Source organism: Mytilus trossulus, chromosome 1, assembly GCF_036588685.1.
Source record: "Mytilus trossulus isolate FHL-02 chromosome 1, PNRI_Mtr1.1.1.hap1, whole genome shotgun sequence".
Lineage (NCBI taxonomy): Eukaryota > Metazoa > Mollusca > Bivalvia > Mytilida > Mytilidae > Mytilus > Mytilus trossulus.
In genome coordinates, this window is record NC_086373.1 from 94,341,386 (window position 1) to 94,368,307 (window position 26,922).

The following is a 26,922-nucleotide window of genomic DNA, read 5'->3' on the forward strand; positions in this document are numbered from 1 at the left end:
ATGATGCCTACCAATGTTAAAACAACAATAAAGTGTAACTTGAATCAATCATTTCTTAAATAAAAGTGTAAGGAGTAGAGCTTAGAAATAATTGTACCTGTAGCACAAACGAGATACACATATGGAATCATGAGTACCACGTTACATCCTTTCCATAAAGAAAAAATGCAGTGTAACGCAAATTGAGCTTTATTTTGACATTGTTTTTTGCTGATCATATTGAGTAATAATATTATAAAGTATCTGACGAGAGAACTATATTGTTCGTTTTTTTAAAGATGATTTTATTTACATTGAATAAAACATAATTGAATATACACTTTATTACAATATAGCAGCAGGTTGTGTCGATGATTAAATGTATGTTACATACCAGTTGTAAGAAGACCTTCATTAGTGGCAGATTATATTTCTTATAAAACCTGCAATTAAATGAAATGAATTCAATGTAAGGTCTCCGAAAAAGTTATTTTTAATAAAATATAAATAACGCCTTGATAAAATAGAACAAATAAAGACAGGATTTAACCACCAGAAGATGTTGGATCTTGTTTTTTTCCCCATTTTCTCAAAAGAATCAATGAACTAAGAAATTTAGACAACAAGTTACAATTTGAGACTTAAATCATGTCTTATTTTCTGTAAAAATTCGTTACTGATATGTGACGGTGTCTTTACTCACTATATATACATGTTTTCGTGATCTTAGGTCCTTCAATATCAGAGTAATTGTCTAACCGGTAAATTAACAAATTATGTATATAGGGAAAATCAATTAAAAAACACGATACATATACATAAACTTGTCAAGAGTGTGGCATATATTTATATTCAGATTAGAAAGCAGTAGTATTTGGTAGAACTAATTACTAAAGCTAATTAATATATGTGTTAGCCATAGACACTACTAAATGACATCTAGATGTCCTATTCTTTTTAGTTCATGGTAATGGGTACAATGTCATGTACCAAAAACCACTATATAAAGATAGGATAATTTGTCTTTCATTAAAATTAGGCATGTAATTTGCCATGAAAACTTTTATCTGTTAAAGCCGTTTTCTAAATATCTTACCATTGAAGTGGTTGCCTTTCCATGGTAACCATCAATACAGGTAAAATAAATAGGTGCATCAAAGCCAATAAAATAAAACAACCAATCTACAAGTCATTTAAAAGATCAATTATTTTTCATTTCAAATCATACTTGCATTACTATTAGCACATTTATATTTTCTAAACATATTTCATTGACAACCATAAAAACACATATGTATTGATATACCAGTCAATGCATACTTCGATTTTAAATAAAAGCTTGGATTTCACTCTTAGTGATGTTTATTGAGTGAACTATTGACTAAAATACTTTCTTCGAAAAGCAGAAATTAAATAGTAAATTGAATCATAGTCTAAATTCTGATCACACAATTTAAACATTAAACTTACCTGACGGTATGAAAGTATTTCTTCCCCATACCACATTTTATTTAGAACCTTGGTGACAGTTTCGTTGTCAATATAAGTTTTGTTTTCCGTTTTAATGGCGTCTTCTAAGTATCCATGATTTAGTAACAGTCTACCTGAGTGATTGACAGGATACCCAAGTTCTAATTCTACATCTTCATTGTGTTCATTATTTGTTCCGTGGTTTTTTTTTTCTTCCTTTTCACTTTCTTCATCGTAAATACATTGCGTGATTGTAATAGCTCGTTGAGTAAAAGCACTGGAATGATATTACATATAAATCTCAATGATATAAAGTTACTGATGCAGTAATGAATAATTCTATGCCTTTCCTCAATGTGACTTTCATTTCCATTATATGTAATCTATATGAGACAATATCTGAAAAAGTCGATTTTTTGGCAATAAGAAAAAACCAAAAAAAATATCTTTAAACCCGGTATTTCAATAGCACAAATCGAAGAATACACATTTGGGATCTAGGAACTGTTGTCTGTAATTCAAACAATTGTTTAATAAGGAAACAATGGCAATTTTAAAAATGGTACAAAAAAATCCAGTTCTTTCCTGTTACCAAAGGGAATCAATTTTAAAAAGTTTCTAATGGGAATAAGGAATAAGTTTAAGACATTATTTGTGGTTTACTAGTATATCCTGCAATAGTTTATCAAATGCCAATTATTGATTTTAACATTTGCAATACAAAAGGTTTAGAAATATACTTAAATATAGTTCGGTATGTCGGTAACATGAAAGAATCTTGAGTAACAGGACAACGGTAACAGGACAGAGTTGGTAACAGAAAGGATTTTTCTGCTTTATTTTAAAGTTTAAGAAAAATACATCATTTTAGATTGGTCACAATTGGAAGATAACAGCAAACGATGTCATTTAGTCTTTGAAACTGTATTTGCAAGATGAAAAATCTGCCTAGGTAATAAAAAATTCTAAAATAAATTCCTTTCTATTACTATCTACTATACTTAAATTGCACAATGTTCTCTGCTGTTATCAAAAGCAAAAAACCTATTTTGTTATTCAATATACTGTATATTATTTTGAAATTTATTTGATATGGTCGTGATAACTTATATTAAATGAAATGGTTGACATATAGTAGATTAACTCTTCGATTCTTCAGTGAAAATGTCTTGAATATCCTTCCTGTTACTAATGATGGTTATGCTGTTACTTTTTATCAGGTAACATGACAGAACGTTACAGAAAGGAATTACGCGATAGTTTTTGTCCTTTTTATCACATTAAATGTAAGTGTATTTCCTGTGTCCTATAACTTTTAAAAAGATGATATAAAAACACACTTAATATTGTGGTGCACACTTAAAAATATTCTCAGAAAGTGGAAGAAAAGGCCATTACAGGATGGAACCCCAATAAGTATTTTTCTATAAATTCTTACCTTGGATGGGCTTGAATGTTCAAACCTGGCCGCCTTTTCAACTATTTTTTTGTACTAATGCATTCAGGAAATGATGCTGTTCACAATACATAATGGGAAAATAACTATTGGTCTTGTAAACGTTTCCACAGGTAAAAAAACTCAGTGGTAACAGGAGGTAAATCACCTCTGGGGACACATTTTTTTTGTCTTAAAATTTGCAAAATTTTATTACATGCTATAGTTGTAATATAAAAAGACAAATAAAGGGCAAGTTTATTATATAATTTATCATATATGTGAGAATCGGACGCCTGTTTAATTAATTTGGATATTTTTTGAATGATTTAGTTTTCCAAAAAACACAGGGGACAACATGATTTTAGGGGGGGGGGGTTGAACATTTAAATTACAATATTTTATTGGAAGAAATATAAGAATGAGTGTTTAATTGTCAGGGGTTGGTGCATTATATAATTTAGTTTATACTGAAACTTGAAATTTTCAAAAAAGATGGTTGAATAAAAAAATAATTGCTGGTGAAGTTGGGGACATGGAAAATCGACTTTTTCAGATATTGTCTCATATAGTAAAATGACAGCTGGTTTTCTTTCTTTTGATGTGTTTGACGACTTCACATTAAAATCTATGACAAACGGGACGATTTCAACTTCCCAATTATCAATTCCCATTTCTCAGCAGCAACATACCCTCAACCCCTTCGTATGGTGTTAACATATCTCAGTTGATACGTTATGCTCGTGCATGTTCACACTATAAGGACTTCAAATACAGGAGTATGCTCCTTACGCAGAAAGTGCTCCGACAAAATTATGAGGAGGAACGATTAAAAGTGACACTCCGTAAATTTAATGGACACCATCACGAATTGGTTGTCCATATGATGTGTAGTTGTCTAAAATAACTAAGGACATTTTTATCACGTGTTAAATTGTTTTCTGTCATTTACGTCGCCATGCCTTTCAGGTACTGAACGTGACTTATTCATGAATTTGACTGTTTTGCTAAGTGTGTTTTCGCATTACTATAAGACGTGTCAGGGTACTTTGATATCTAAAATTACTGTATTTAGTTATGATGTTGTATTTGTTTTTGTTTTTTTGTTGTTTTTTTTTAAATGATGTTGTATTTGTAGTCCTGATCGGATATTGTTAATTCTAATGCAACAACGTTTGTAACGTTCATTTTGATTGGATAACGTCACTTATTTACATGGCATCAATTGACAATTGATGCGATGGGACGTACATGTAAGCGCAAGTGCAGACGGTATATGACAGATTTTAAATACATGTTTTCATGTTGTTTTCTGTCAGTTTCATTATAATGGAGATATCAATATTGTATTTTAAACTCCGTCGCCAGTTAACTTAATTTGCGACCATCAAATCCCCAATTGATGCCGTCGGAGTTTAAAATACAATACAGTTATCTCCTAAATGTGTTGTCGTATGAAGTTGTAATTCTATTTTTTTAAATATTTTTTTATTACCTAATATCTGACACAATTCTATATTAATTGAATTGTAATTGTTATATTATACATCAATTACCATGATTACAACCTGATTTTGAACTGTATCAAACTTTTAGAAATTTACTTGTGACATCACTTTTACCTGTCCCGACATTTTGTAGCATTATCCATTCAGTGACAATGCATGGTTCTTTTGTTCTGTTTTATGTGCTTTCCTTTTTTGTTTTACGTGTTCGTTTTCATTCTGTGGTAAGTCACCACGTCGGTGTTGTCATGAACATCAACTATATGGTAATTTTAATGAATTAACGGTTTGCAAAAGTAAAAATTATTCTTAATAGTAAGGATTTTCTTATCCCTTAGCCGTATTTGGCACCCTTTTTAAGAATTTTGAGTCATAAATGCTCTTCCACCTCTGGTGTATCAAATTATATACCTGTTCCCTTTGATATCTTTTTACACAGGTTAACTTACTTGTTCAATCTTTGCAATGTTTCTTTTTGCACAGGTGTTGTCTTCCAATTCCTTTCAGCATCCTTTAGAATAGAACTTCCAACTAGGATAGGCTTAATGTGAATCTGACGTTCATAGAAAATAAGAATAATACATATAAAAAAAGAAGATGCCAATGAGACAACTCTCCACAAGAGACCAAAATGACACAGACTAAAATACAGTATAAGAAATTGAACATACACCATGATAATGGAATAAGTAGACAGCTCTGTCACAAGCAGTTTGTTTTATAATACTTCGACTTCGTGATTATTGATAAGGAAGAAATAACCAATACAATGTTTTAACAACGTTCTGTGGGAATTCAAAAAGAAAAGTTACAACATTTGGTTTGGTTTTTTAAAAGGAAAATATTTGTAGTTTCAACACTTATGTTCATAAAAACTGATTAACATATATACTTCTCATGCTAAAGGTATATTTAACATACTACTCTATAACAAAAAAATAATCTAAACATTAACATTGACCAGTGAACAACCAAAAATAAGGTCATGGTCGGATGATACCTGCCAATCTTTCAATCCTTTCATACAATAAATTTAGTTGACCTATTGTTTATAGTTTAAGAAAAACAGACCAAAACACAAAAAATAACACTTAGAAATAAACCATGAAAATGAGGTCAAGGTGAGATGACTATTGCCAGTTGGACATGGTGACCTTCTGCTGTTGTTTTTTTAATTTGGTCGGGTTGTTGTCTCTTTGACACATTCCCCATTTCCATTCTCAATTTTATGTGTCAGCCTCAATTTTATTGGACTCGGAAAAAAATAACATTGATGAATTCCATTCTGTGAGTGTCAAAAATTTCTTATGCAGTCAAAAATTTCTGTAAAGATTTTTTTATTTTGTTATGAAAATATTTATAAAGCATTTTTATTGGAAAAATTTCCTTTCTTAGCATAGTCGAGGGATATCAAAAATTATCGCTAGAACCTAAGGGGGCATGTGGCGTTGTCAATGAAATTGACATGAAATTGACAACGTCGTCATAGGTAAAATAACGATAACAGATTTTCATTGGCCATCTCAACTTGATTACTTTTCTCACTTTCGCCGTACTGGCTCAAGCGAAAAAATAAATATCGCTGAGATGATCAACAATAATCTATAATTACTGTAATTTACTAAGTATTATATATGTGTTTTTTAGAACAGATTGTCCAGATGTTACAATTACACATTACAGGGAACAGATGGGGAAAGGGTTGGGTTATGGGTCCTTCATATCTGTATTCTTTATCATTAGAAATGGTGACTATTCTGTAATTACGATACTTAAATGTAGTCTGGCTATTGTTCTTTTCAGTATATAAATCAATATATTTATATGCCCAAGGCTCCAATTTTACAGTTATTCTTTATATTTTATGTTTTTTATTTTAATAAGCGTGCTTAGCATCTTATGTTCTTTATGTTTTCCCCATTTATATTGATTTTATAGACCCCATCCAACCTTTCACACATATTACAAACCCTTTATTATTACATTAAACAGATGTGATAAATTGAACCAATATTTTACTGTGTAATACATTTAAAATTATATCCATACAAAGCCTATTTAAGAGCAGCTTTTTTAGGATGAGAATTTAACACCATGTAAGCTTGAAAAAGTAAGGGTGTACAACTTTGTGAAAAAATACTCATGATTGCCTAGAAGAAAGAAATTGTGGTGTAAATTGTACAAGAATTATGCAAAGCAGTAAATAGAAAGTTCAACTAGTATTTTTTTTTCGTATTCTGAAATGCATACAAAAAAATGCAAAACATGCTTTATCTATTTTGAAATTGATGTTTTTCAGATGTTGTACAGGGTCAAGGTATGGATAAAACTTTTAGGACCAGTACCATATGTTTTGCCAACAGCCATTTACCTGGTCATGTTAGTTTTCTGTAAGTATAAGTTTGATGTGTTTATAGTTTCATAAAAGAGAATTGAAAGAACACAAAAGGATATTCAAACTTATAAGTTGAAAACAAAATAAAAATGTCATTGTGGAAAAAACCGAAAGACAAACAACAGCCTACATAACGCATAAAAAACTATAAAGACCAAGGGACAAGAACCACACATCAAACAGAAAGGGATTTCGGTACTCGTAAATGGTGAAGCAGATCCAGCTCCATATGTGTCACTATATGTGTGGCTTTAACATTATTGTAATGTACTTCTGTTTGCTAACTGTAACCTTTTCATCTCAGTGATTCCTATTAGGTGATTATTGTATTGTATTTTAGCTTAGCCTTCGTAAAACGTAGATTTTGCAATCGCAAATTGAGTTTACCTAGCAACTTGGAGCGGAGTTAAGGTCAAGCTTAAAATGCACAAGTTATCTCCATTTTAATGTCATATGCTAAAATAAATTCCTTTTTATTTATATCTTTTGTTAAAAATGCATTAAATGAAAATGTCCGCGAAACTAATGCATCGTCTATAGCATCTAAACAATGTGACGTCAGATTATACTCATACGTATTAATACTTTCCGTTCGCTTCAGAATGGTTTCAATATTGACAAATAAACAGCTGCGCCATGAGCGCATGATACGCCCGACGTCTTGTGTGGAAGTTTTATGCAATAATCATAAATAGTTTCTGAGAAAGTTTTAAGCAATAATCATATATTGTTTTTGAGACACGCAGGACATGTGAAACCCCCAACCCTGTTTTTTTTTACAAAAAACTAAATATCACTAAAATAAAATTTTGAATCAAAACCAAAAAGTATACAGATCTTTAGATTAATATAACAAAGAAGTGTGTAAAGTTTTAAGCAATAATCATAAATTATTTTTGAGATACGGCGCGACATGTAAAAAAAAAACCTCCCCTGTTTAACAAAATACTCAATAACTCCAAAATAAAGTTTTAAATCATCACCAAAAAGTATACAGATCTTTAGATTAATATAACAAAGAAGTGTGTAAAGTTTTAAGCAATAATCATAAATTGTTTTTGAGATACAGCACAACATGTAAAAAAAAACTCCCCCTTTTTTACAAAATACTCAATAACTCAAAAATGAAATTTTGAATCATCACCAAAAAGTATACAGATCTTTAGATTAATATAACAAAGACATGTGTAAAGTTTTAAGCAATAATCATGAATCGTTTTTGAGATATGGTGCGACTTGTAAAAAACCTCTCCCCCTTTTTTTACAAAATACTCAATAACTCAAAAATAAAATTTTGAATCATCACCAAAAAGTATACAGATATTAAGATTAATATAACTAAGAAGTGTTTAAAGTTTTAAGCCATAATCAAGAATCGTTTTTGAGATACGGTGCGACATGTGAAAAAAACACCCCCCTGTTTTAGTTACAAAGTGCCGTAACTCAAAAAGTTTCAATCTTATTTTCACAAAAAAGTATACAGATCATTTGACCATCATAAGAAACAACTATTTTAGTTTCATGCAATTTGGATAAGTCGTTCTCAAGTTACGGTGCGACATGTTTACGCTGGATAGACGGACAGACGGACGGACGGACAGACGGACGGACACCGGACATTTGTATACCAGGCGTATAAAAACAAGATTTTGAGGCTCAAAATGTGATTTTCCTGTTTATTTTTTGAGAAATCACATACCCTTAAAAATCGGAAGTCAAAATGGTGGATTGCTTAGTTACGGACTGGTGGAACGTGGAATCTTATCTCTCAAAATAATTGTCAACGTCCAATGAAAATTATCGTTACAAACGAAATGCATTAGAATGTACCAATTTAAACTTATTCGCATATTGTCATTATTTTGTCTGTGATTCAAATGTCCCAATTTAATCTACTGGTAATTGTTATTGGTTTCAGCTATTCAAATGTATCAATTGAAGGCCTAGAGGATGACTACCTAAATTTAACCGAAAAAATGTATTTAAATTCAGAATAAAACTACATAAAAAAGACTTAAGTTTTATTTTCTTGCGTATATTGCTATATTTTCTTGATGTATAAAGCTATATTTTCTAGTGTATGTTTCTTTACAGATTGTTTTCAAGATTATATAATAACAGAAGGATGGTCTGATGTCAACTGTAAGGTATGATCAGAAAGGTCAAGGTTTATGCAATATCTGTGGATTCATTTAGTTTCGTGGGTACCAGTTCTGGTCGATTAAAAAAACAATTATATTTTCGGTGATACTTAATTTCATGATTTTGCAAAAGTTTTTATACAATATTATGAGAAATTCTTACAGCGTTAAAAATATAAGTTTGTGTTCTATTTATACATTGAACCAACAAAATTCAAGAAAATTGGTATGCAATGAATAATAAATCCACAGTACTTCATCAGTACAGCTTCAAGTTCAGAAAAAGATACATTATTGTTGATAGTATGGCAATTTAATATTTCTTAAAGCGCAGTTACATGTAACCATAATAAAGCCTTAATATTACTGTAAACAGTTAAAAGAAAACACAGCGTTGTTTTAAATGCATACAGACAGTCATCTACCTCGTTAAGATATTTTTAAAACGTTGAACAATTTTTGGTAATCATATTCCAGTTGTTTAAGTGTTCTTCTTAATAATTTATTTGTTTAATGAATTATTATAAGTTACTGGAAACAAGGGCATATACAACTGAGAAACATGCAATTAAAAAAGGAACCCACAGCTGGAATCAAAGAGAAGGTCAAAAGACAGGGTGGGATATTTGACCTTTATTTTTACTGAACTTTATAACTTTTACATTAATATAAAGTTGTTTTTGTTTTTGTTTTCAGGAGCCTGTACCTCCAGATGTGTTGGACGGAGCAGACGAGTATTTGAGACGAAATCAAAGCAAGGATATCACATTTGTCACAGCTTATTTTAATCTCGGAAAATTCCAGAAAGGTTCATTCAAAACATACACTACACAAACATATTACATCTGGATGAAGAATTACGCATTTGAGTATAACACAATTATTCTTTACACAGATTTAGAAGATTTAGCGGTTAAATTTAAAGCGGAACGATCTCATTTTCCAGATGATTTGACTAGAATATTTTTAGTGAAGCAGAATGAATTTTGGGCATTTGGGTTAATACCAAAAATTGAAAAAATTTACAATCTAATAGACTATCCGAAATGGTATCCTAATACAGTTATGGCTTCATATTCATGTGCCATCCAAGTACGATCTTATAAGATGGTGATTAAGGAAAAATTATTAAAAACAAAATATTTAGCATGGATAGATATAGGCTATTTCAGAGACGCTGAAAAGGGAACTTTTCCCTTAAAACCACCACAAAATATCAAAGACGATCATATAGCATTTGTACAGATTCACAAATATGTTGACATGATGCCAAAACAAATCATGTTTAGAAATAGTGTATTTTTAGCAGGTGGATTATTCATTGGTAGACCTGAGTATTTACTTCTTTTGGTTGAAGATAACATAAAAGCAGTTGAAAAACTGATTGCAATGAATTTAATGAACACAGACCAGCAGGTGCTTTACTGCATGTACTCGCAAAAATTTGCATTTAAGCCTAGAGTACCAATCCAGAGATTTTACAGCAAGAGTCGTTTGTTATGGTTCTATCTTGGTGACCTCTGTAGAGAAAGTAGTTTAATTTTTGTTAGATCAAAGACAAAATTAAGTGAAGTTGTAGCAAGTAGTATATTTTTGTAATGAAGCTATAAGCATAGTTGTGAAGTTACATAGACTGTAGACGAATCTGGTATATGTTTTAAACAAGAATGTGTCTTAAGTACAAGGATGCTCCACTCGCATTATCATTTTCCATGTTCAATGGACCGTGAAATTGGGTAAAAAATATAATTTGGCCTTGAAAGTAAAAAGATCAACCAACCAAAAGGGAACATGTGTACTAAGTTTCAAGTTGATTGGACTTTAACTTCATCAAAATCTATCTTGACAAAAAAACTTTAACCTGAAACTTACACTTTTAATTTCTATGTTCAGTGGAAAAAAAATATTAAAAAAAGCCAAATGAAGTACAAAGTTGAAGAGCATTGAGGACCAAAATTCCTAAATGTTTTGCCAAATCCAGCTAAGGTAATCTATGCCTGAGGTAGAAAAGCCTTAGTATTTCAAAAATTCTAAATTTTGTAGACATATAATTTATAAATATAACCATATCAATGACAATTCATGTCAGCACAAAAAGTGCTGACTACTGGGCTTGTGATACCCTCGGGGAAATAAATCCCCACCAGCAGTGGCATCGACCCAGTGGTAGTAAATAAACTCATCATAGATACCAGGACTTAATTTTGTATATACGCCAGACGCGCAAATATCATTCAATCATGTGGTATTGTATGAATTGCTCATATGTTACTTATACATTTTAATTGGGTTATATACTGGTAATCCTTAATAGGAATTGTCCGAGAAATAATACAGCAATATACAAATATTTAAAAAAAAGATTCTAACGGTAATTGAAGTATTAATCCTTGACTTTTTTTATGCCCAGCCTAACAAATATGATTTCAAGTCTGTACTTCTGTCTGTCAGGTAGTCTTCCACTGTTCAGAGGCTGGTAAAGGGTTATTTTCGTGCAACGTTTTCGGCTTTGGTATTTCCCGTATTTCCGTGTTCTGAAATTTTATTTCTCGTTTTCTTGTGTTTTGGCTCGATTTGCGTGTTTTGTGTTTCCCCTTATTTATTTTCTGGTTTCGTGTCTGTGCTCTTAGATTCTCGTGCATGTCCCACATTTGATTAAAAAGTCAGTATAACTTCCAAAATGTGTGTAATCTAATAGTAATTGATGTATGGTGTTACCATTCTCCTTTTGCAATATGTATGGTATCAATGAAGTCCATCAAATTACTAGGAATAATAAAAAAAAATCAAATAAGATGCAAGTAGCGGACTCTAAAAGTTGATCACAAGGTCTCCATGTTCATTAACAAAGACTGCATGATCTCGAAAAACGACTGAGTAATAACTTCTGGTACTTTTTTCCTTAATATTTACGATTTTATTTCTCGTGCTTCGTTTTTTCTTTTTCGTGCGATTTTTATTTCAATTGTTTCCGTGTTCAGTACCCCCTTTACCACCCTCTGTTCAAGGTAGTTTACATTGTATTTTTGTTTGCATCAGTTTAAAACTGTAAAAGTTTGACCTAGATGTCACAAATACAAATTTTGATTTTTTAAGATATGTTAACAATGGTGTTATGACAGTGTGAGCTGGGCATGATGTTCAATGGAAACCGTAGAAGGTGTACATGTTGTTGATGATAATAACCAGATAATATCTACAAACATGTGTATATTATTGACAGAAATTAAATAATTTTTATTTGTTACTCTTTTAATTAAAGGAGGAAATATGAGACTTCAGCATTTATTCTTCCCAAAATATATATTATTTTAATTTATGACTCTAAGGGAAGAGGTATGATAAAAGCCATTTTCAACCCCTAAAATTTTAGAAACAATGTATTCCTTAAAACCTTCAAAAACTACCAGGTGTGTTTATTCTACTGGTAATGAAAACCGGTTTATTATTATGGAAAATTCAGTTGTCAAGGTGATATCATTATGAATTCACAAACATGCTGAAATTGTGGGTAATTTGATTATTTTACACATAATGTTTCATAAAATAAGTTATGAGCCAAGGCATTATACAAAAAGAAATTTCAAGTTTGAAGCGATATAGCAGATATGTGGAGCACAGTTAAAAATATTATAATTGATATCTAAGGTACCAATGTCTGGTGAACATTTGAAGGATGATATTTTTTATAGAATATAACACTTTTTGGTTTTCAAATTAAAGGGACAGAAAAAAGTAGCATAAGACCTATGTTTCTTTATTTTATGGGGGTTTGTCATCGTCAGTGTCGTCAGCGTCGTCCAAAGCAGATGGTTTCAAGATAATTACTTTAGTATAAGTAAATAGAAATCGAAAACAATTAACACAATGTTAAGAACCACTAAATTAGATTGGGATTGCTTTTTGGGATTGATCCCAACTGTTTAGGAATTAGGGACCAAAAAGGGGTTCAAATAAGCATTTTTGTAGTTTTCAGTTAACATTTACTTGTGTTAAAGTGTATGAATCTCTATAAAAGAGGGACAAAAGATACCACAGGGACAGTCTAACTCATATATCGAAGATAAGGTAGGTCACATTTATAAAAGGGAATGGGGATTGTAGTTACAAATTAAGGAACATATCCGATATCATTTCTGACACGGTTATTCCTTAACGGTCAACCAACTTGTGATGGCGTCCGTAAAATTTACGAAGAGATGATTTTAACTTCACCATTTGGAACTCTTGATTTGATATCTTCCTTGTGAGCAACAACCCTCTATCAAGACAAGAGTGCACACGCTGAAATGTCTCGCCTCCTTTACTAATACATTGATATTATGTTGATAGTTCTAAGTATAAAGCTTTATTACAACTGTCACATAAACTTAACATTAACCAAGATATCTAAACAAAGACCAATGAACCATGAAAATGAGGTCACGTTCAGATGAACCATGCCAGGCAGACATGAACAGCTAACAATGTTTCCATACAACAAATATAGTTGACCTTTTACTTATAGCTTAAAAAAAATTGACCAAAACACAAAAACTTAACACTGTGCAATGAACCCTGAAAATGAGGTCACACTCAAATAAAACCTGCGCGACTGACATATAGATCATATAATATTTCCATACACCATATATAGTTGACCTATGACATATAGTATTAGATAAAAATACAAAAACTCAAAAACTTTACTTTGACCACTGAACCATGAAAATGAGGTCAAGGTCAGATGACATCTGCCCGCTAGACATGTACACCTTACAATCCTTCCATACACAGAATATACTCGCCCTATTGCTTATAGTATCTGAGATATGGACTTGACCACCAAAACTTAACCTTGTTCACTGATCCATGAAATGAGGTCGAGGTCAAGTGAAAACTGTCTGACGGACATGAGGACCTTGCAAGGTACGCACATACCAAATACAGTTATCCTATTACTTATAATTAGAGAGAATTCAACATTACAAAAAATCTGAATTTTTTTTTCAAGTGGTCACTGAACCATGAAAATGAGGTCAAGGACATTTGACATGTGACTGACAGAAACTTCGAAACATGAGGCATCCATATACAAAGTATGAAGCATCCAGGTCTTCCACCTTATAAAATATAAAGCTTTAAAGAAGTTAGCTAACGCCGCGGCCACCGTAGCCGCCGCCTGCCAGATCACTATCCCTCTGTCGAGCTTTCTGCAACTTTACTCGACAAAAATCATGATAGTAACTGCAAGCACGGGAATATCGTATCAATTTGGGAGGAATGTTGCTACTTAGAAATGGAAAGCTCACAATTGGTAAGCTGAAATAATCTCTTTTGTCGTAAAGTTTTGTTTTCAATCGACCCTCATTGTCAATTTCTAGATGTAAGTCAATATATGAGGCTGACTTAACTGTATCTGTTGTTTCCTTTATCTCTAGTTCAATGGGATAGATGCGTTTGACATAGCCACCAAATTTTGAATTATTTAGTGGAAGAACATCATCTATATAGCAGAAAGTAGAGTTAGAGGATATTGGTAAATTCTTATCTTTCTTCCTAAGAAGTTCCTGCATGAAGTCAGCCTCATAATAATAAAGGAATGAGTCGGAAAGAAGAGGGGCACAATTCGTTCCCATTAAAATTATACAACAAGTTTCCATGCAAATGAGGGATGGTTAGGATTGACAATAGGAGGTTATGGCTCAAACCAGTCAGAATTTAGAAGCAAAATAGGGAAAAACAAGTATTTTTCTGGTTAACCCTTTCCTCCACAATGACACATTTTGACGCCACCCTTTTACTCCATAATGACGCCTTTTGACGTCTGAGAAGTGCCTCACAAGAAACTTCTAAACTAAGAAAGAATTGAATTTCATAAATGAAATATTCGTTTTTGCAATGTTTTAATATTTTGAACCTGATGGGTTTTTTTTAATGAAAAAATCCTATGCAAATCAAGTATGTAATATATAATCCAATTAAAATCTGAATTGAAATTATGACTATAACTGGGGGAGGAATATGTTTTCTTATTTCAAATTTCAGAAAGTAAAAAGAAAAATTGTTCAAATATTATTTTTGCAGGGGGTTAATATTCAAAATGATAGTGTGTTGCACAAAAGCAAAAGAAAAACAGTTTTATGAAGGGGGAGGGGGTCAATTCGTAACAGCATAGTGTATTACACAAAAGCAAAAAAAAAAAATTTAAATTCAAATCATATAACCAAGTTCTTTGACTACAGTTATTATGTGGCAGAAACCTATTATGTGTCAAATATTTAATTACAATCCCATCAAACCTGTATCAAGTGTGAATATTGTGTCCATTTAGGCCCCAACTGTTTAGGGTTTGACATCTGCGGTCGTATTCAGCTGTGCTCAGCGAAGCAATTTTTTATACTTTGCCTAAATGAAGATTTTACTATGCTTTTTCCAAAAAAATAACAGAAAAGGATTGGTCACCGTGCTAATTTCCAAGCTAAGAGTCGTTGAAAATTGTCTAAATTTGATGGCTCAAACCAGTCAGAATTTAGAAGCAAAAAATAGGGAAAAACAAGTTTTTTTCTGGTTAACCCTTTCCTCCACAATGACACATTTTGACGCCACCCTTTTACTCCATAATGACGCCTTTTGACGTCTGAGAAGTGCCTCACAAGAAACTTCTAAACTAAGAAAGAATTGAATTTCATAAATGAAATATTCGTTTTTGCAATGTTTTAATATTTTGAACCTGATGGTTTTTTTTTAATGAAAAAATCCTATGCAAATCAAGTATGTAATATATAATCCAATTAAAATCTGAATTGAAATTATGACTATAACTGGGGGAGGAATATGTTTTCTTATTTCAAATTTCAGAAAGTAAAAAGAAAAATTGTTCAAATATTATTTTTGCAGGGGGTTAATATTCATTCAAAATGATAGTGTGTTGCACAAAAGCAAAAGAAAAACAGTTTTATGAAGGGGGAGGGGGTCAATTCGTAACAGCATAGTGTATTACACAAAAGCAAAAAAAAAAAAATTTAAATTCAAATCATATAACCAAGTTCTTTGACTACAGTTATTATGTGGCAGAAACCTATTATGTGTCAAATATTTAATTACAATCCCATCAAACCTGTATCAAGTGTGAATATTGTGTCCATTTAGGCCCCAACTGTTTAGGGTTTGACATCTGCGGTCGTATTCAGCTGTGCTCAGCGAAGCAATTTTTTATACTTTGCCTAAATGAAGATTTTACTATGCTTTTTCCAAAAAAATAACAGAAAAGGATTGGTCACCGTGCTAATTTCCAAGCTAAGAGTCGTTGAAAATTGTCTAAATTTGATCAGATTGTTCATGAAAAAACATGTGTATGTGTGTAAAAAAAAATTCTATTGCATAGAATTTTGAAATAAATGATGAAAAGATAGGTTTTATAATAAAATTTCAGAAAATAAAGCGCAAATGTGGTGTCACAGAACTTGATTTTCTTGCTACAAGTAAAAATGTGTAAGGGTTCTGCGGAACCCAGTGTCTCGCCTACTTTTGCTGTAAATTGCAGGCTAAACAAAAATGAGGAAAAAAATCAATAAAAATATTCCTCTTGATACTATCTTATGATTGTAAGAGGCTTCTGTCCAAGTTTGGTAAAAATCTAGAATAGTTAATGAATCTAATAAATGTTTTGAAAACTTTAACTGCAGACTGTATGTAATGTTAACTGGAAGAAAATCCAAGTCCATTTAAAAGTAAAATACAGAAAAAAAATGGAGTTATCTTTTTACAAAATTTACTTTTGGATGCTATCTTATGATCATAAATAAGCTTCTGTCCAAGTTTAGTACAGACCCAGGATAGTTTTAGAAAGTTGTTAAAATTTTAAAAACTTTAACCACAGAGTGAATGTAATGTTTCCCCGCAGAAAAAACTAAGTCCATTTATAAGTAAAATACGGAAAAAATGGAATTATATTTTTACAAAATTTACTTCTGGATACTATCTTATGATCATAAACAAGCTTCTGTCCAAGTTTGGTAGAAATCCAGTAGAGTTTAAGAAAGTTATTAAAATTTCAAAAACTTTAACCACAGAGTGAATATTTGTGGACCGTCGACGACGACGGAATGTAGGATCGCTTAGTCTCGCTTTTTCGACTAAAGTCAAAAGCTCGACAAAAATGAGAAATTTCGCTTTCAGTCATGTATATATTTTTTTTTAATGAAAGAGTTATCTCCCCTTGAATGGCTTATTTGAAAATAATTGATTCTTTAAACACAAAATTTGATATTTATTTAAATATTTTGAATAATAGAATATATCACAAAGCTTTCTTTAAATAAATAAACAGTCTAGCCATTAAATTGCATATCTGCAGATTTGGACAAACTAGATATCATTGAGATGGAAGCCATCTCTGTGGGCCCCGCTGTCAATAACGTGGGGTAATAGTGATAGTACTATTTCATAGTATAATAGTGATATGACTGCATGATGTGAACTAATTGTTGACTACTCTAAGGAGTCTCATGTGTGATTTCAATCTAAGATTTTAAGTTAAAACTGATAAATATTCTCATCTTACTTTCATAGTATAATAGTGATATGACTGCATGATGTGAACTAATTGTTGACTACTCTAAGTTGACTTCTGGATGTATGGATTGATGTTTGAACAATATGTTTAAAGGTGCTGCCCAATTGATATTTGTCACATATTTTTAGAATTATGCCTTCAATATATTATGACCCACCAAGTATAAAGTATGAAATATTAACGGTTCTCGAGAGGTAGAGCGGACACAATTTGTTAAGAACAACAAACGGATGGACAGACTGACAGACTGACCTTAGACCTAGGATGCATACATTATGACACATTCTCTGGTGTTGCTTTATATATATGTTAAGTTGAAAATGTTTGTCAGGTATAAAGTATGAAATAATAACAGCTGTCCTCTCAAAATATAGTGTGGATCAAATTTGTTAGCGATGGACAGATCAACAGACAGACAGACAGACCTTTGACCTAGGAAGTGGTACATACATCATGACACACCCTCTGGTGTTGGTTAAAATGGATGTCAAGTATAATATTTGAAATCATAATGGTTCTCAAGATATAGAGCGGACACAATCTTCACCACAGGACACAGGATTGTCAACTGAAACCAAAGGTTTTTTGACGTTGACCTTTGACCTAGGAAGTTGTACATACATCATGACACGCCCTCTGGTGGTGGTTAAAATTGATGTCAAGTATAAACTTTGAAATCATAACGGTTATCTAGATTTGGAGCGGACACAATCCCACAGGACACGGGGTTGTCAACTCTAAACCAAAGTTTTTGACCTTGACCTTTGACCTAGGAAGTTGTACATACATCATGACACGCCCTCTGGTGGTTGTTGAAATGGATGTCAAGTATAAACTTTGAAATCATAACGGTTATCTAGATATGGAGCGGACACGATCTTCACCACAGGACAGGGGGTTGTCAACTAAAACCAAATTTTTTGACCTTGACCTTTGACCTAGAAAGTTGTACATACAACATGACACACCCTCTGGTGTTGGTTGATAATCATGTTAAGTATTAAGTATGAAATCATAATGGTTCTCTAGATATGGAGCGGACACGAAAGTGTTACGGACGGACGGACGGACAGACTGATCACTATAGGGCGACCCGCCTTAGTCGGCGGGGCCCTAATAACCAGACCGGTTGTGTACTGCCCAATCCAAAATGGCGATATACCATGAATCTACTTTATTGATAAAAAAATACTTACATATCCAGTTTCTACAAGCTGTTTTGAACCGGCAAAATATTGCTTTTGGAGCAAGGCGTAGAAAATCAGTCCATATAATTCATGATTGGAAGCATTCAAAATTGTTTCCTTTTCTGAAATACGAATAACATAGTAAATTTATAGTGTGCTTAAACGAAATGTTCCCAAAGATCTATATAGAAACTATACTGTTAATTAAATGGTGTGCTTAAAATACATTCTTTTAATTGATAGACCTTAAAAAATAACGTATTATTTGTGCAAATATTATTAAGGTCATTAGTAATAAAAAAAAAAAAGTACTTATTCGAAAATTGCCACTACCTCAGGCAAATATTCCTTTTCATGCTCTTCAAAGTTTGAGTCTCGAGGGTACTGAATGATGGCTAATAATTCACTACAGAAAAAATGCCGAGTACTCGAAAATCGGATAATTTGTAGTGAAACATAAAATGTGAAAAACAATTAAAAAATGTTATAAATAAAGGCAACAGTATTATACCGCTGTTCGAAAGTCATAAATCATTAAAAGAATCAAATGTGTACCTTTAAACGCCTAATAAATTTAAAATAGTACTAGTAAATTACCATAAAGATGATATTCCTGCTTCAAACAAGATAACGTATACAAAAAGGGTGGGTTAGTATCTTGTATCTGATGTCAGGTAATAGACAAGGTATGCAGGTAAATAGCTTTATCGTAAATGTAGGAACCCCTTTGATTAACACATCCCAAACTGTGTGTACTAGTATGACTGTTTAGATTAAAAACAAACTACCATACACATATACAGACAGTCTCGGACGCGACCGTGAATGGAGAGAGTAATTTCCTTCCCTTTTCTACTGAATTTGGAAAAAGGCGCCAAATCTATTTACTATACCTTCATAAGACGTTTCGTGTAATGTGTGTAAAGCAACTGATTCACCATTTAAGTCTGGTATTTCTGCGTTATCTTTCCTAGAAGATTTCTTTATTGTTGTTGCTATGAAAGAAGTAAAATGCATTAATATTATTTCATCAGTGGAAATGAACTGTATGGCATATACTTTGATACAAAGTCCAAAACCAGAAAACGTCAATCTTACTAGATATTGGATGCCACAAGAAGTCTAAACAAAATGACTTGTATAATCTCTCCATTTGCTATCACAATGTATGCATGGTATTCCTTTTACTCCTTAATATAATGAATAAATATGTTAATACAAGTGTGTGTCACCCTTTTTGCAATTCTTGTTTTTCTAGACTTTGTATTGTTTCATGTCGTTATTGGTTATACATAGTCATGTCTTTTGTAAATTGTAAACCGAATTGTATTAATTATATAATCAAATTGTTTAATACATTAGCTACCTCTTATGGATGTTGGCATGAGGGTACTTGTCTGTGTTGGTTAGTCTTAATGATTAAATACAGATCACCGTCATAATAGTAACAACCAATCCCAAATGAAACACATCAACTATATGAGAAAAATAACGGAACTACAGAACTAAAACACTGCACTGAATCAACATACAAAGAAACAGACTACTTGTATTTGATGATAACAGATGCTATTGAATGAATGACTTTAAAGGCAATTATTAAAGACTAGTCTACAAGGCACAAACCAATGTTTACATACATATAAATTTACATGCTTCAGGTGGGATAAATGCATTGCCACTCAACTTCTTTAAGTCTTTCCATATACCATTTTCAAATTCCGTTGTCAGTTCCTAATAATTCAATATACACCAATTTAAACAAGCAAGGTTTATTATAAGTGAAGTTAATTTCAGGTTATCTGTCAGAATCACCAAACAATACATTTCACTAAGGCAAATACAAGTGCATGCATTTTTGTAAAATTTATTTAAAATCAACTTGTCTGGTTGTAATTGGTCCTGGTGGATACGACACGTCTGCTTGAAAATATGAACATTTAAGCATCATCCTTAGGCATCAAAGTTTCATTAAAATACCTTCCGTTTCTTCGTAGATTTGTTTCAAGGATTTTAACACCAAGGTTTTGGGTTTTGAAAACAACTTCGACAAGTTGAACGAAAAAGTACGGGTATGTTGAATTTCGAAATACTTAGGGTTTTCTGGCGCAGAAATAGAGTACATGAGTTGTATTCGGCAAAACCTTTCGAAATTGTGGGTCCTCAATATCCTCAATTTCGTACTTTATTTAGTACGTATACGTATACTTTATACGTATATAGCCTGTTTGGGATATTTCAATAAGGATACATAACACGCAACTGCTGTCTCGTTTTGTTCAAACATTTTTGTCTCTTGTGGACAGCTGTCTCATTGGCAATCATACACATCTTCTTTTTTATATTCTCTTTTGGTTCCTTACATAAGGCTATTGTTTTGTGTCATCAGCTCGAAGAACTGTGATGAAGTCAGGTGTTGATGGTTTTTGATTGGTGGGATCTGTTAAACTGTTGAATTGTTTGGGTAATTTCTGTTTCCGATTTAATGTACTTTAAACGAAGTTTGAATTGTTTACATATTCAATTAAACATCCTATTCTCTAATCTTTAAATATTCATTAAATTATATCCTCTAATCTTCATTTCCTTATATGTTAACATCTCACAAATCGTATTGGACAAAAAATACAGCAGATTAAAAGTCCATCCAGTAAAAAATTACAAAACTCCAATGAAAGATTGGGGACACTTTTTGAGCATATAAGTGTCAACTTCAGTCGATTCAATTAGTTAATGTGAAAGATTTGAACTGATTTGGTCATTAAAGATGCTGAAATTAAAACTTTAAATATGAAAAAAACTATTAAATATGCAATAATGTGTCACTTTTCAGACGTTTTTTTTGGTCAAAAATGAAAATGGCTGCATCCGTGTTTAATCTCAACCTTGATATATGTTATGTATTATTATCAATACAACTTACAAACATAACGAATGAACACAAATGTGGCCACTTCCAGTTAAGACAAAAATCGTCTAAAATTTAACTTGAATGCTAAAATTGTGAAGATTTTAATAATTAAACATGATTTAATGATGCTAGTCCCCGATATATGTGCATTGGATTATCAAAACCAGCCGATATTTATGTAACAGAAGTAATCTACTTTCCAATAAATAGTTAAAAAACTGAGTTACATTTTAACAATTTTGTAAAACTGCCATATTTTGGGACCAAAAAGGGTCTTACTTAGACCATAAAAACGTGTGCACATGTCGACAAACAAAATATTCGAGTTATCCGTTTGAAATTTCTTTACAAACCTTATTCTAAAATATTTTGTGTAGACGTATGAGATCTATGTTTCCTGTCCAAGAAGGATTCAATAAGCAATGGAAATTTACCATGTACATTGATTTTTTTCGTGGAAAAAATTAAAATGAGTACTATCTGTGACATCATGAATAAAACATAGGTTGGTAACTTTTCAACCTAAAAGCTTATTTCCTATTTAGTCACTATATTAGCTATGATTCATTTTTATATTCGTCAATAATTCCTGATTTGAAATGTAAGATAAAAAGGGTTCCTTTTAGGTCCATATCGAACCTTATCCTTGTTGTTTTTTTTCATTTTTGTTATACCGATATAAGGAAAGAGTTGTAATTTGCATTTGCATTAGATCACAAGTTCTATCGCCTCCATCGTAAATCAATTAATCAATACAGTGCTTAGAAAAAGAAGGGAAACTATTGTCGAAATGCGCATCTGGTGCAAGAAAATTGGTACCGTTAATTTTATTATTACCAAAGTGGGAATAAAAAGTTAAAGTTAGAAAAAAATCATGATTAAAACAAACGACACAAAGATAAACAACTGTCTTTAAAACACAACATACAAAACTTAAAACCACCGACGTTTCACACTTTCTTACATCTATGAGTTAAAGAACATTCAAACTCTAATATTGATCTCATGTTGTTCAAAAGAAAGGAGGTTCCTATGCAGTTTCGTACATTTTGCTTAAGTTACATGTTAATTTACTGTGAATGTTTTCAAAAATATGAACTATTCTAAATACTAAGGATTTTCTTATCCAAGGCAGATAAAATAACCTTAGCCGTATGTGGCACAATTTTTTGAAATATTGGGTCATCAATGCTCTTCATCTTTGTTTGGTTTTCTTTACCTTTTTTACCTGAGCGTCACTGATATCATATGTAGACGAAACACATGAATTTTAAGCCTTGTACTTTAATAACTATTAACATGTCGTAATGTTCTATGGTATTGTTTATTTGGGTATTTCTCAGTCCTGACATGCAATGTTGTCATTTTAGTGTTATATTTAATATGTCATAAAAGCGGGAGGTTTGGCTTGCCACAAAATCAGGTTCAACCCACCATTCTTTCTTAAAAAGTGCTGCACAGTCAGGAAAATGGCAATTGTTTTCTTATAGTTCGTTTCTGTGTGCGTTGCATTGTTGTTTGATTTTTTGTAGCACTCTATTGTTTCTTTTGTTTCGTCGTTTTCCTCTTATATTTGATGGGTTGCTCTCAGTTTTAGTTTATAAACCGGATTTTTTTTCTTAATTGATTTATGACTTTCAAACAGCGGTATACTTCTGTTGCCTTTTTTAGCCCGTGTTAGTTAGATTGTTAGAAGTGACAGTATTATTGTCTCTCCCTGCTGACATAATCACATGAATCGGAACTTACCTTTTCGTAGATGTATTCCAGCGAACGATGATTAAACGATCTAATTACATCATTTTTCGGGATTTGCCATTTACCAATTTTCAAAAGATACATAGATAATGCATTCCAATATATTTCTGTATCATCTCCCTAAAACAATTGACATGAGTGTTTTATTTTCAAATCAAAATATACTTGCAGAAACGCAGTTAAAAATGCGTAAATATGTGAATAAATAAATTTAAAAAAAAAACGTATTATCACAGATTAGTTTTTATATTTTCTTTATACATCTCATTCTGTTGTAGTTTTACCGGGTAGTTCTGGTTTGTCAGTTTTATTTGATTAACAATGTTTTGCAGATTTGTGGTTAAAATCGCTTGAAATGTCTTTGTCGCATTTGAACAAAAATTCAAAAAATGTTTTCCTTCTCGTCAGCTGAAGTGTCATTGGTTTATTAGTTTTCCAGATGTAACTTTTATTCAGAACAGAATCAATACCCATGGTAAAAGTTGTTCATATATAGGAACATTTACTTAAGTATTGTATGATTGTATAGGATATTAAGGAACTAAACTGTCATACAAGTGAGAGGTTTAGCGCTATAAAACCAGTTCAATCCACCATTGGTGGGGAGAAAATGTCTGTACCAACTCAAAAATATGGCAGTTGTTGTCCATTCGTTTGATGTGTTTTATCTTTTGAATTTGCAATTCGATTAGGGACTTTCCGTTTTGAATTTTCCTTGGAGTTCAGTATTTTTGTGATTTTACTTTCTACTGTAACTTCCTGATTGCTGTATTCGTGCATTCAAATCTGCTGACGTTAATGTTGTATGCTTTGTTTCACCTTGACATTTGTTAACGGAAAGATTTTTTCAGTGATGCAGTGTTTTTTCTTTTCCGATATTATATCCGGTTTCTTTTTTTGTTAAAAAGAAACAGAGGCAAGTATAGGATAGATAATATATGCTTTGTTTCAAATTAAATCATATTCTTGTTTGTTGCGTTTCCAGTTCTAACGTGTAAAGGTTATAGTTAAATGATGTATCTTACATATATCGCATCTTCTCCTGTCATTAAAACTGAAAATAAGACAAAAAATAGTTTCTTCTTTTTATAACAGTGTTCATATTTTGAAAAGCCGAAACTATTTAAAGTACATTAACTGATATTTGTCTCAATATTATCGTAAAACTATCATATTAACATCAAAACCATTATTAATTTTGATTGTGTATAAAAACTCCTTCGAAAAATGTTATATTTGACATAAGAGAGTAATTCAGACGTCATGGTGCTAAGTAAAATATTTTTAAAGTTTTGCGAAGGATGTTTACATCTGTAAAATAATAGAACAAATTTTATATATTATATATTCCTGTCTTCGAATGTTGCTAATATGCTTGGTCTATATGTCATGTTTTGCTTCTTTGTTACATTTTTTTAGTGATTAGGATTGTCACACTATTTTTGACAGTTTTACCTATTATGGCTGTTTGTTTTGTTCACGTATCGTAATCAATGTAATGAAAGATGCGACTGTCATACAAGTGTGAGGTTCATCTAGCTATAAAACGAGGTTTAACCACAGGCACTTGTTTCTATCCATACGAAGGTCGACTATCCATAGAAACAAGTGCCTGTGGGTTTAACCCACCATTTTCTACATAACAAAATTCCTGTACCAAGTCAGGAATATGACAGTTGTTTTTCATTCGTTTAATGTGTTTGTGCTTTTGCCGTTTGATTAGGGACTTGATTTTACTATCTATATATTAATGAATACGAAGTTTTGGTTGCACGAGGTTAACTGGAAACCAATTATTCACATAAATAATACTTTCAAAAATTAAAGCTTAGCATGTCATTTTATCATGTACCTCCGATGAGCAGGTTACAAATCAAGAGGTCCAAATCCATTGTGCAATGGATTTCAGAAAGGGATGATATATCTTCGTGATCATTATTCGCATGTATAGAAGGTGGTTTCCTTGCATCCCATGGAGTGTTCAGATCTACATTATTTCCGTTCGTCAGCTCGTACACGTTAGAATTGTTCTTCTGCAACAAAAGCAATGTATATCGATAAGTTTCTGGTATTTATGCACGGAACACATTTATAACATAAAAGTATAATATGAATACACGGTTTTAATTATTATCTCGTAACTCTTAAACAAAGTAACACTTTCAAATTTCGTGAGTTTGCAGCTTTTTTATTGATTTACCTTTATTTGGAACGTTCCAATCAAAACCTGTCCAGGGTGTATAAATGGTTACTTATCAAACCTTTGTAAAACAAGAATGTGTCCCCAGTACACGAATGCACCATTCGCACTATCATTTTCTATGCTTAGTGGACCGTGAAAATAGTGGGAAATCTCTAATAGGAAACATGTGTACTAAGTTTCAAGTTGATTGAACTTCAACGTCATCAAAAACTCCCTCGACCAAAAACTTTAACCTGAAGCGGGACGAACGAACGAATGGACGAACTGGAAATCCTACTTGCCTTATTAATGTATATCTTCCTTCTAGAAGTACTGATAGTGGACATGATGCTTAGAGAACAGCCTTAGACACTCTTAACAAAATTATCCTGAAGTACCAAGATACACACTCAATCATGATAGCAGGGGACTTTAACGCCTCATTTATTAGACATTACAAAGACCCCCAAGATAAACTCTTCAAACAATTTTGTAAAGAGAATGGATTAGAACTTCCAGCAAAATACCCTACTGATCACAAATATTTTCAAGGAACATCTAGATCACAGATTTACTACATATTGATAAAAGTCATTGAGAACAATATACGTTTAAAAGAACTAATTCAGGTTAAAATCCTACGTGAAGGTCACAACACCTCTGACCATTATCCTGTGTCTACCGATCTCTGTATAGAACTAAGTGCCAGTCAGAAACAGCAAAAAGAAGTTGTCCATACAAATATTAAATGGGAAAAAGTTAATAAGGATAACTATGCTCTTAAAGTTCAGGAAGTACTAAAAGATAGAAAATACCTTAACATTAGAACACCATATGGAATTGACCAAGCTACAAATCAATTATTTACTGGATTAAATAACTTTGGATACATGCTACCCTCGAAGAAAATCAAAATTTAATAGAAGGAAAAAGATAAGTTGGTCACCAAAACTTGCCAATGCCGTCAGTAAATCCAAAAAGACATTCTTCCTCTGGAAAAAAGCAGGATCTCCCCCTTCAAAAGATAACATCTATAGCATACACAGGCTTGATTCTAAACGGTTAGTAAGATCAATACAAAGACAACAAAGTGCTGACAAAAGAAATCAGCTACATGAAGAAATTATGAAAGCATCCGATAGAGACAATGAACTATTCTTTAGGTTAATAAAAACCCAAAGATCATCTTCCTCCCAATTCATTCATACGCTGCAAACTCCAGATAAAGAAGCTTCTACGCCGGATGATATAAATGAACTCTTTAAAGAACATTTTGCAAATTTAGCTAAAACAAAAGACAATCCGTTCTTCAATAAAGAACATGACAACCTGGTCAAATAAGACGCAGAAACAATTGTTAATTTTTGCGAAAAATGATGACATACCTGTTCAATCGGCTACC

The 26,922-nt window shown here is 32.0% G+C and overlaps 1 protein-coding gene across 5 annotated transcripts in view; it reads right to left on the bottom strand.

Annotated features, from left to right (window-relative positions):
* Positions 1 to 26,922, bottom strand: part of LOC134691350 (uncharacterized) — a 67,820-nt gene that overhangs the window by 27,823 nt on the left and 13,075 nt on the right. For 4 of the 5 annotated variants that reach the window (XM_063551869.1, XM_063551860.1, XM_063551849.1 and 1 more), the window contains exons 8-17: positions 25,191 to 25,371; positions 24,364 to 24,392; positions 23,330 to 23,458; positions 20,310 to 20,403; positions 19,563 to 19,664; positions 18,679 to 18,791; positions 4,839 to 4,942; positions 1,450 to 1,726; positions 1,076 to 1,161; positions 374 to 422 (exon numbers count right to left, since the gene is read on the bottom strand). In XM_063551869.1, the coding sequence (XP_063407939.1) occupies positions 374 to 422; positions 1,076 to 1,161; positions 1,450 to 1,726; positions 4,839 to 4,942; positions 18,679 to 18,791; positions 19,563 to 19,664; positions 20,310 to 20,403; positions 23,330 to 23,458; positions 24,364 to 24,392; positions 25,191 to 25,371 (1,164 nt within the window). The remainder of the gene's footprint in view (positions 1 to 373; positions 423 to 1,075; positions 1,162 to 1,449; positions 1,727 to 4,838; positions 4,943 to 18,678; positions 18,792 to 19,562; positions 19,665 to 20,309; positions 20,404 to 23,329; positions 23,459 to 24,363; positions 24,393 to 25,190; positions 25,372 to 26,922) is intronic. The other variant, XM_063551840.1, reaches the window with a different exon arrangement.